Source organism: Hyaena hyaena, unplaced genomic scaffold (genome assembly GCF_003009895.1).
Source record: "Hyaena hyaena isolate Hyena2069 unplaced genomic scaffold, ASM300989v1 scaffold_383, whole genome shotgun sequence".
In the NCBI taxonomy this organism is placed as follows: Eukaryota; Metazoa; Chordata; class Mammalia; order Carnivora; family Hyaenidae; genus Hyaena; species Hyaena hyaena.
The window spans coordinates 611,959-624,154 of NW_024081014.1; the positions used below are offsets into that span (position 1 = coordinate 611,959).

The 12,196-nt window shown below is 39.7% G+C and overlaps 1 protein-coding gene across 4 annotated transcripts in view; it reads left to right on the forward strand.

Annotated features, from left to right (window-relative positions):
* The window catches only part of ENOX2 (ecto-NOX disulfide-thiol exchanger 2), a 197,137-nt gene extending 185,551 nt beyond the window's left edge, over window positions 1-11,586 (forward strand). For 3 of the 4 annotated variants that reach the window (XM_039250805.1, XM_039250806.1, XM_039250803.1), the window contains 4 exons: window positions 1,758-1,865; window positions 5,635-5,743; window positions 8,206-8,291; window positions 10,808-11,586. In XM_039250805.1, coding sequence (XP_039106736.1) covers window positions 1,758-1,865; window positions 5,635-5,743; window positions 8,206-8,291; window positions 10,808-10,939 — 435 coding nt within the window. In that variant the 3' untranslated portion in view covers window positions 10,940-11,586. The remainder of the gene's footprint in view (window positions 1-1,757; window positions 1,866-5,634; window positions 5,744-8,205; window positions 8,292-10,807) is intronic. The other variant, XM_039250804.1, reaches the window with a different exon arrangement.
* Window positions 11,587-12,196: the final 610 nt, after the last annotated feature.

Below are 12,196 nucleotides of genomic sequence, written 5' to 3' on the forward strand. Positions count from 1 at the left end.
AAGAACCTCACTTACTTAGATATGAAAAGTGCTGGTGAATAAGTATTTACTTGATCCAGTGCTGGACAATACAGCCTTTTAGGAGAAATGGCAGGATTCCTACCCTTGTTTTTTCAGTATCAATGCTTTGGGCACATAACACCAATTTGCTTTTATTTTGTTTTGGTTTGTTTTCACAGCCACTTATGTGAATGAGTTTATCTGCACATTATTCCAAGTATAAAAAGTAAATAGGTGCATCCAACTGTAATTGCATTCAAATACAACATTGTGTAATAGATGCTCAATGTCTAAATGTTTCATGTAGCCATCACCATAGTGACCCTACAATGAAAAAGATATCAACATCTGTTCTCATCATTAAAAAGGAGTAGTATTTCTGAGTAAAGGTACGATCCTCTTCAGTCTTGCCAGACTACCAGCCATTTTCCTTACAATTTAAATTGAGCAATATTTTTTTTAATTGTATACCTTGAAATTATCTAGGGCAAAGCTTATTGCTGGTTGGAAATAACAAATTGTGAACAAGGAGTCTCTTCTGGCAATAAGAGCCTTCTGCTACCACTGTCTTCTGTGTGACAAGCAATATCACATTAATTTTTCACCTTTTCTATTAGCAAAATGTGTGAAGTAATGCTTACCTTCCTTTTACTGTCACTATGGAATTTAATTAGGACATGTAAATTATATCAGAGATCTTTCCACCAAAAAATGCATCTCCTCAGCTAGACTTCAAAGAATTTTGACAATGTACTGTGTCTTTTAGCTCTTCCAGCAGTCTTTTGCAAGCCTCTGAAAAGCAAAACTTTGGAAACATTTTTGTTGTTGTTTTTCCCTCTTACCTTGATTTTGAAACCATTCCACATAAGGACAGTTTTGCTACTTAAATATAAGTTAAAGATGATGAACTCTTTTTTTCATTTCATCACTTCAGAGGCCTCTGAGAAAATTAGGTCTCTACATCCTGACAAATTAATTTCACTCATTTTGATTACTTTTTATTGGAAAACAGCCTTGTAAACAAGATCAAAGTTCTCCCATATTATGCCCAAAGAAGTAGTCTAACATAGTGGTTAAGAGCATGGACTGTGAGGTGGATCCAACCTGGGTTTAAATCTTGACTCTGCCACTTGCTATCTAAATGGCCTTAGGCAAAGCACTGAACCTCTGTAAGTCTCAGGATTATATCATAGGGTTATTTGAGGATCATATGAAGTCACACATATGAAACCCTTTCCACAATGTGTGACACATGTTAGATGCTAAATAAATAGTATTTTTGTCATCATTAGGAATGATGAATCGAGTTCCTTGCCTACTGATATGGAAACAAACATTTGTGAAATGTGGGTTCTTTACTACTTTCCTCACAGAAATTGAACTAGGCTTGGAAAATGGCTATTTGAAAGGCTGCTTTACAACATTAAGTTCTGTGCAGCAATCAAGATACTGTCCACATAGGATTAACTACACCATATCCTTAACCCTGGCTGGAATAGGAAACTTAAGTGACTAGATCAATTGGTTTCTCAGACACTTTCTAAAATATGAACAAATCCAAAGGAAGGTCCTAAGAGCTAGATAAAATACCTTTAAGTGAAAAGTACCTTGATTTTCCCTTTGGTATCTCTATGTGGAGAAATGATTGTGTGGGCTGGGAGGAAGTGAGGCAGGCCAGCCTACTATCTAACTTCAGCCAGGGTTTTTAAATGAAGTGTGACTCCTGAAGACTTGATTGTTTTTGGTTTTTCTTGTAGCATCTACTCAAAGTCCAAGAGGAACATAAAAGGAAAGAAGCTGAGCTTGAAAAAGTCAAAGATGACAAGTTACAGGTGGAAAAAATGTTGGAAAACCTTAAAGAAAAGGTACATCAGTTCTATGTGAACCTGTTCCCTTGCCTTTTTCCCTCCTTTTCAGTGACAGTGAAAAGTGTCTAGTGGGTAATTCTTGAATGAAGGGCTCTGCCTTTAGATGTGAGTCCTTAACATATCTAAGGATTTGGAGAGTATAGTTTTCAATTAATAAAAAGTTAGTCCATCCCTACAATTCCCCCGTCTTTCCATCTTGGAAAAGACCAGAGTGTACACCTCATTCTGGCTTCATCTTACCAAGCAAATAGCAACATAGAAAACTTATGTTACACAGAGTACCTTTAATGAAGCATTTCATTAAAGGAAGAAACACAAGTACAACTAGAACATTGGCATTTCTTTTTTTTTTAATGTTTTTATTTATTTCTGAGAGAGAGAGAGAGCAGGGGAGGGTCAGAGAGAGAGGGAGATACAGAATCTGAAACAGGCTCCAGGCTCTGAGGTGGCTGTCAGCACAGAGCCCGACGCGGGGCTCAAACCCACGAACTGTGAGATCATGACCTGAGCCAAAGTCAGACGCTTAACCGACTGAGCCCCCCAGGCACCCTGAACATTGGCATTTCTTTGCAGACACTCCATCTAGTGTAATAATGAGCAGCTGCAGATGAAATAGCCAAAACCAAAAGGGGAGAAATTGTGTGGAAAGTAAATATAAAGAATATTCTAAAGCTAGATAATAGCAACATGGAAGGGTAAAATGGGACTTTGCAGCAATAAGAATGGCCAATGATGGCCTCTTAGGGAGTATACTAACATCTGGATAGGTTAATGTGTCACAAACTTGAATCCGGTGCCCAGTCTATTTAAGGTGTGTAAAATCTACGGATGGTGTCTCCCAACCATACCTCTCTCTAATCGTCTCTGTGCCTGAATATCCAACCGAAGCTAACCTCTGAAAAGGAAGTCCCATTGGCCATAACTACCTGATTTTACTGTCTCAGAAGGAGATTAGGAGCTTAGACCAAGAACCAGGAATCAACAATGCTACTGTTCCATAAGAGCTAGTGCTTTTTATCTCCTGTGCTCAGCTCAGGAAGATGCAGTGTGTGCAGGCCCTGGGGTGTGTTTGCCCAGCATAGTGACTTCCCCCAGAGTGCCATTAAGAACTGGCGGCCTTGGTGTAGTTGAAACAAATGATTGAAAGTGTTTTCTTCTGGAGGCCATTTGCAATATGCTTTTAATTCTTCCACTTCATAAAACCAGCTCACTTTCCAGTTTTGTGGGTGCTATTAAAGAAACGAGCACATTCCCAGAGAAATTCATTTATCAAGCATTTAATTGAAAAATGCCAATGCTGCTCTGTATAGCAGGAATTTCCTCATCCTTTCCTAGCTCCTAAAATGTGTTTCGGAGCTGCTACATAGCTGTTTTGCTTCTTGTGTAAAATGGAGTGCGTAACCAGAAGACTATAGATAGGCATGATGCTATGCCAATGATATTATGCTTAGAACCATTCTTTAGGATTGGCACAACAAATTAAGGGCATTTCTAGTGTAAAGTCATTTTTAGGACTTTAGTGTAAGCCACTTTCTGCTTTGTAAAGTATTTCATTTAAAGAAGCAAGAGATCAAATGGCATAGAAGAACCTTAACATGTTGTGCCTAAGTCTGTTTTCCATTCTGAACCTGAGTATACCACAAAGTGAAAGCTAAAAAGGAGAAGGAAAGAGATCCAACTGATAATCAGGAAAATGTGAGTCAGAATTTTTTTTTCTGTTACTGTAAGCAAAGCTTCTTTCAGAGAAAGTCATGACAGTTCACTATAAACTGATCTTCTCTGGAAAGCTGATTTGTGACCAAATATTTCACCCTTACAAAATTAGGTTAGGAAGCAAAGCACCATTACATCAGACTGCAAAAATAATTTCAGTTTGAAAGGAAAGCAATAAGTTTTGGTGAGGAGGGATCTCTGGTTTTTGTTTGGGTTTCTTGACAGCAAACCATAGTATGAGTTATTGTCAGTGGTGTGCAGTATAACAGTGTGACTTCTGTCTATCTTACTGCAGAAAGCTAGCTCTTTGAATCTGCCACTAAAATTCAAGGTGATAAGCATCCCTCCAATATACCTTCTAATTTATTAAATGCAAGCTATAATAAAATTGAAGTCAGGTTTCAGTAAGGCTACATTTCTATTCAAGATGGATAAGACTTCTCAGGATGCCTTTACATCTTAAATCAACCCCAGTCTGTTAAACTCTCACACTTAAGAAATGGGTTACTGGATCATTTAATGTTTTAAGGGGGTTAGAAGGAGATGTACAACCCATGGCTTAGAAGTGAGCCAGTATTTTAAATCAAACTTGGCATGATGGTTACTGCCTGGATTGGATTCTAAAGGCCAAAGATTGAGTAGGTCATCAGGAAAGGCTTCCCTTCTGACTACAGCCAGGAAGCCTGTAAATCTGAAAACAACATGTCTTGCAGCATAGACCATTCATTTAATTCAGGAGCAACATCCTAGAAGCTTTGAAGTCATCTTTAAAGAAAACGGAAGGAATACTGTCCACGTGGAGGGCTTGGAGGGGAAGAAATGACAAAGCATTTGAGTCAGCCGTGATCTGCCCCACCCAGGAGCATTTCCCCAGCATTTTCTTTTCTAAGAGCAGTAAGACCGAAGCAGTGATTTTTTTTAATTCCTTCTTCCCAAGGCTCTTCCTTCACATTTATAATATAGAAAAGATGTTCTCAGTGCCCAAAGAGAGAGAAATATCCATGAAAGGTCTGGTGGTATTTTACAAGTTCGATGGCCGGTCATGAGTTTCACCTGAGAATCTCTTACAAAGCATGCCTGCTATGCTCAGAAGGAGAAAACTTTCAACAACAGAGAAGCCACTTGAATAATGATATTTTGATAATGGTCATTTCTTGATGTAAAGTCAGGAATATCTTAACTGATAATGTCCTTTTCACAGAGAAGACAGAGCTGATAATAAGTAGAAGCTCTACTTTTTAGTTCAAAAGCCAACAGCTTACTATCTGAGAGTAGACTGGCTATACTGTAGATTCTCTACTCAGAGATGGGACTTAACCTTTAGCAAAGTGTGGACCTAAAATTAAAAAGAACAGTCCTGGGGCACCTGGGTGGCTCAGTTGGTTAAGTGTCAACTTCGGCTCAGGTCATGATCTCATGGTTCGTGGGTTTGAGCCCCATGTCGGGCTCTGTGCTGACAGCCAGCTCAGAGCCTGGAGCCTGCTTCAGCTGCTTTGTCACCCTCTCTCTCTTACCCTCCCCTAGTCACACTGCCTGTCTCTCTCAGAAATAAATAAAACATTTTTTTAATTATAAAAAAAAAAAGACTAGTCCTTTTAACAGTGGATAGCCTGGCATGAAATCTAAGCTCTACCACTTCCGAGTAATGTGATCTTGAGCAACTTACCAATTTACCTGAGCCTCACTTTCCTCATTTGTAGAATGGAGATAATACATACCTAATAGTGCCTGGCATCTAGTAAACAATAAATGCTTAGGTCTGATTCCCCCAGATTACCTGTTTAGAGTCAAGAATGTTGAAGGCAGGGAAAAAAAAAAAAACCTGGTGAAGATGAATGTCTAAATTTCTCTGTGTTTTGGAGCCATATTAAAAAGTTTTGGAAATCTTTGATGCTTTTGCATAAGTTAATGCTATTTTCTGTTCCATTCAATAATCAAAATTGTACAGTATTGCTTTTGGGGTACTACATTAAGAAGCTCCCTGTTGCATAGTTGAATCCAAGCCTATTACCCAGTAAGGTGAACTAACCCAGGAAGCATATTATTCCCACAGGAAAGCTGTGCTTCTAGACTATGTACATCAAGCCAGGATAGTGACTACCCTCTCGAGAAGACCCTGAACAGCAGTCCTATCAAATCTGAACGTGAAGCACTGCTAGTGGGTAAGGAAGCTAACACACACATCCGATGTATTGGCTATGGTGGAGGGCGGAAGGTTTTACCTAAGATGAATACACACGCCAAGCATTTAAGAAGCATGATAGTGCAGGGATGCAGAATCCTACAGACAACAGGATAAGAATAAGTATAGACTTTGTAAAAATGGTAACAGCCACTCCCAGTCCTCCTCAATCTCCGATGATCACAAGCACATCAAATGCGTGGGTTTAAGCACAAGAGGGGACCTGCTGGAGAAACCGTAGATTTTTTTAAATCTCTATGCAAGGATAGCTGGGCCCCCTCATTCCACTCAGGGTTAAGGTGCAGACTCTCTTTGGCAGAGAGGTTTTCCAAATGAGCCTCCAGAGGCAGTGTAGGCCTCTCTGAAGTTTTCTTTTCCAGGTTACAGGCAGATGACTCCAGAGACTGTCTGTGGAATGTTGGACACTGGTGGGCTCTGATAAGATAAATGCTAGAATTGCTCTCGTTATATAAAATTCATTCATAGAGCCAGGATAAAACAAACGGTCAAAGAATCAGACAGACATGGTTTCCGGTTTGACCCAAATAATTCCTTCCTGAGATTCAGTTCCTCCATCTGCAAAATGGGCATAATAATATTACCTGAAAGGGCAGCTACAGTTATTAAAAGCAATAATTCATCTGAATCACTCGGCACAGTGCACAGCCCATAGGAAGCCCTCAGTAAATGAGAACCACTTTGCACTTACAGCACTCTGCACAGATGCTTGTTCACTAGGTACTCCATTTGAGAACAGTAGAAGATTGAGGTCCTAAAATATTCAGTCATTCCCAAGGGACAGGTACTGGCCATCAACAGATTATCCCAGCTGACTTCTAGGAAGCTGAGCCCCACAGTGGCCCCACCCCAACCTCAGAAGTTCTTCCCACTGATTAGCTTCTGCACATCTTAAAGATTTATCTGCCTTTGTTGGTAATGGATATTGTAGTCAGATTTAACGCTTTGATATGTTAATAAAGATGCACAGGGGGATCTGCCATTGAGTCCTCAAGAAAAGTGACAACTTATTTCCATTTTACAACTCCAAGTTCTTTAACAAATTGGCAAGGCAACAGGGAGACCTGTCAGAGAAGAGCTAGGGGTAGAAGGAAGCCTCTGTGAATGGATAGTTCTAGAAACAAAGATTCTCAAGATAAGCACTTCTTGTTTTATTTTTTAAAGAATGTAGTCTTGGGCTGACAGAAAGGAAAATCTATTTTTTAAATTGGTTCTTTGGATGTGAACTCACAAAAACTGCTTAGTGTTTTGAAACCTATGGAGTTATTTCTCAGCATCAGACAGACAGCCTGTCTTGGCCATAGCACCTAGAATTCCTTTTGAGATGGGCTGTCTTCTTTAGAATTCACGTTTCTCAGATTGAGTCAGGGTATAGTAATTCAATTTACCTCGTCATTTAAGAATAACATAGTGTTATAAGTAATAGCATCCATTTCATTTCAAACAGACTCATCAGCTCCTCCTGGATCCCCCAACCCACCTCCTTGCCTTCTGATATTAGGAATATTTTCACAGAGAACTGATTTTAACTTCAAGCTACAACTCAAACTTGTGATATTCTTTATCAGTCACTCGAAGGCATAGACAAGTGTAGTCTATAAACCAAATAAAATGTAGCTTTTATTTCCTGGCGGTTCTCAGCAAACTCAATTCTGGGTCTATTTAGAGAAATTCAAAAAATTTAAGAAAAGAAATAGTAGGCCTTTGAACAATTTATATCCTACTTGTTGCCAGAGAAAGAAGTATTAGAACAATTAACGTTATGTCCAGAACAATCAAGGCAGTATGGAGAGCTGCCAATCACCCCAGTTATGCTGAATAGAAACTGTGCAGATTCCTGGAAGCTGTAAACTTCTGTAAAAAAAAAAAAAAACATGTGTTACTTTAAGAGATTTAGTGCCCTAAGCACGAACAAAATGCTAGTGACCATTTGAGTGAGTGAAATGTTTGGCTTTTCTTTACAGAGCTTCTCACAGAATAAAACCACATATAATCAGCAGATTCTCTTGTGAGAGGCATGAAGTGAATCAGCCAAAGTACCTGATCTCTGCTTTGACCACAACAGCAAGATATTGTTAACGCATAAGAGGCTCAAGTCCACTTTAAAGACTGTGCAGAAGAACTGCAAAAACCCAGCACAATCTAAATTCATTATAAAATTCCAAATTCATTGTGAAATGGAGAACTCAAATGGTCTTTAGCCATCATGAGTGATGGAAGTGATTCCTTACATGCCAGCTTTTCTACATGTGATATCATGTAGTGAGAGGCAGCATGTGCAGTGTGTTGTTGTGCAGATTAAATGAGTAAAATATATATAAACGTAGAATATTGCCTAGTACATAGTATGTGGTATACGTGAGTTAGCTCTCATCTCAAAGAATATGATGCTCAAGTATAACCTCCATGGTATTGTCGCTATAGGGATTATCTCTACCTTTCTTCATGTCCACCCATTTGGAGCAAGCATTGAATACATCTGTTCCTACTTGCACCGTCTAGATAATAAGGTATGTGGGGTCCTGAAATGGACATGCAGGGGGATGTAGGATATTTTCTTCATGCAGAAGTAAGTCATTCTAATTGCTTTAAGGAAATTTCCCTCACCTATTCTTTCACTGTGATTCAGTGAGAATCACCCTCATGCAAGTAGGGTGACCATCTGCTTCCATTTGCCTGCGACCAAGGGGTTTCCTAGGACTTGGGACTCCCAATGGCAGAAGCAGGAAATACTGGGCAAACCTGAATGAACTGGCCATGCTACTTCCAAGATATATCTTAGAAGAATTTTCCTTCTCTCTTTTAATTTATATATAAGGTAAAAATGAAACAGTATCTCTCACCAGTCAAACTGTTACACTGGGCCATTAGCCATTAGCTAATGTTAATGTTCAGAATAGAAGGTCTTTTTTTTTTTTAATGTTTATTTATTTTTGAGAGAGAGAGAGAGAGAGAGAGAGAATGAGGAAGGGGCAGAGAGAGAGAATCCCAAGCAGGCTCCAAGCTGTCTGCACTGAGCCTGACACAGAACTAAAACTCACGAATATGACCTGATGATCATGATCTGAGCCAAAGTCAGGTGCTTAACCAACTGAGCCATCCAGGCACCCCCAGAATCGAAAGTCTTATTTAAGTCATCACTGTCACCACTGACATTATTTATGTTGAAATAATCAAGACAGGGGTAAAAACAGAACAGATGAAACAGTAAGTCTGCAACACAGACTCAAGTTTTGCTCACAGCTGATCTCATGGGCCATTTCTTTCCCTGGATGCCTTTCTATGGGGGACCTGACAAAGCAGGGGAGCGAGGGTAAGTGTTAGTTCCATAGAAAGTCCAGAACACTTCACAGAAGCAGGAGGGGACTCTTGACCCCTCAGAATAAACTCATGATAATTTTTTTTTCAGAAGTCGCGTTCAGTTAAACCTGCTCATGGATTATATTTAGTATTTCACAGGATCTGGGGCTCTGGAGATGTGCCTTTGGAATGCAGATTCCTGGTAGTTGCATGTCAAAAATGTTAAGCTATTTAAGCATATGTCCTCTTAACAGAGGCACTTGCCCACTTGGGAATCCAGCTATGCTGATGCATCCTCTTCGTGGCATTTGTTTTAGTTCTAGCTAGTGCTCCCCCTCATTTATCTCTGGGAAGTGGTACCATTCTGTAATTAAATAGCTCATTTGGCAGCAAAGGGAGGGACGGAATGTGAGTACTAGGACCCAGTGGTAGGTTGAAGTGGTATGAAATTGAACTATGTGTCAGTAAAAACGATCTGGTCCTTTCTTAAAAATTTGTAAAAATAATGCATGTACATTACATTAAAAATGTAAGCAACATAGAAATGTAGTGAAGGGAAAGTGAAAGTTACCCACAGTCCCACCCCTGAAGGATAACCACTGTTAACAGTTTGGCATATCTTATCTCAGACCAATTTCTATACATATGCTCACCTATATCATATGTATAGATCTATAAACATTATATATTTATGGGTTTGGGAATGGAGAGTCAGCTTTATATGACATACTCTGTAATATGCTAAACCGGCTCCAGTCTCCTAGTAATGGAAAGAAAGCATGACTTCACTCCTACTTTAGGCCCATTTTTTCCTGAGCAGCTTCCTGCCAGAGTAGTGACAACACCTCCCAAAGAGAGCCCGCAGTGATGCTAACATAACTGGGGGCTCCCTTGTTCCAGCTTCAGGAATATTCAGTGTGGCATCAGCTCAGGGTTCCTCTTGGGATCCCGTAGTACTTTCAACTGAGCCCTAGTGCCCAGTTGCACAGTTACGAAGGTAGATAATAATGTCAAGATGACCACCTGAAACAAGTCCTAAAGGAATCAACACATTTTGGTTAATATATTGGGGGTATGTGTGTGAAGTGGAGAGAGAGAGACAATGCACAGAAGTATGAATACAGAGAATTCCTTATTTCTGTCATTCTTCCTTTGTAAAGCAATGCATATATGAAGAAGTCTATTCTGCCTCCCTCCTCTCCCAGAAGGCTTTACAGCCTCAGTAGGCCTGCACATAGCATCACCAGCATGTTCGGCTGTCGTTCAGCTGGCTACAAACTCAAGCCTCTCCGCACAACTGACATCAGCTCTTTTCATTAGAAAGCTGGGTGGCAATCAATCTCAAAAACATCATGCTAAGTGAAAGATACTAGTCACAAAAGACTGTATCCACATTGTATGAATACACATATGTAAAATTCCTAGAAAATTCAAAACCGCTGTAAAAAAAAATCTGAGTCAGGGATTGGGAGTGACAATAGACTGCAAAGGGGCATGAAGGAACTTTCTGTGGGTGATGGAATGTTCTAAAACTGAACCATGGTGATAGTTGCCCAATTGTATAAATTTACTAAAATTCATTAAACTATACACATAAAATAGGTGAATCTGTTGTATGTTAATTATTACCTAAATAAAGAAGTTATGAAGTGCAGAAAACAAAACCTCAGTGGACTCTCTCTGGAACTAACTGCTTTCGAATACAGATCTTCTTTCTGTCCCACAGATCTGCACCAGTGATGTGGAGTGTCTCATGAGCCGACTCCAGCACACCTTCAAGCAGGAAATGACTGGAGTTGGAGCCAGTTTGGAGAAGAGATGGAAATTCTGTGGCTTTGAGGGCTTGAAATTGACCTGAATCCCTTTGCCCTACAACCTGGGATCCTGTAAATACGTGTGTGTTGGACAAGCTTAAAAGTGATTTGTATTGTCAATGGTTTCAAGTGTAAATTGCTTTCAATTTGTCAGTTCATTCCTGGAATATCTTTTGAGATAAAATAAGGATCCTAGAACAGCACCTTGAGCTACAGGCCCTAAAAAGAAATGGACTCAAGCCTCAAGTGCTGTAACTTCCTCCCTTTCTGTCAATTGGTTGTCTTTTTCTATTAGTAGTATTGAAAAAGGCCTGTGGCTAAAGTGTATTTGGGGTGTTTTGGTGTCTGTACTACTGCTGTAGAGTTTGGTATTTTTTTTAAACACTGTTAACTGAAATGTTTTGATGATTTGTATGTGATTTGTGTTTCAAAACTTCTCTTCACATTAATTTGCTACTGTTGAGGGGAATGAGATAGGCATGCCATGGCTGACATTGCCTCTCCGTTCCTCAGTAAGCCAGTAAATGAATAACACAGCATCTTCTAGAAGGTATCTGACCAGGCTCACCTCTTAAAAGACAAAGCATGGTTTGTGGCTTTTTGCAAAATTACTGTGAACCAAAAGTTGACAAATGTTCCAAAGTTATTTTCTCTAATATACCAGATTAAAAAAAAAAAACCTAGATGTATTCACAGAAAGCAGTGTCCAGTATGACTGGCATGTGTATATGCTATTCAGAATCACCTTGAAAATAGTCTGCTTTTAAAGGAGGGCATGTTTAGTTTTCTATGAATTAAAACACATGTGTGTACATGTGTACATGCATGTACACACACACATTAGCAGAAGGGATTTCTTTTAATATGCTTTTGCCTCTAGCCTTCTTATAAAGTCTGTTGGTCCCTTTTCTTCTGTTGTCAGTGTGTTGAATTGCAAACTGTGTACTGCTGTAAATACTATGTTTACTTCATGCTGAATGTTTGCAAAGAGTTGATATGAGTCTTAGTAGAAAACTGTTGGTAATGAATGAGCCCGGGTGTGTGAGGCTTCTGGCAAATAGCTCAGCTCCATCCACCTGGAGTGCCAATCTCTGGGGACACCTCCGGTTCTATGGTGTCTGCCAGCAGATTGCAATGGCAGTGTGCACATGGACTGGCCAGGAAGTACTGCTTGATGCAAGCAAGAGGGAAAGGATGAGGATGTGGGACTAATAGCCAGAGACATTTCTTCTGTAGTGCTGTGGGTGCTTATAATAACACAAGCGTGCCCTCCCTTGAGCCTTGGTTCAAAGTTAAAGAAT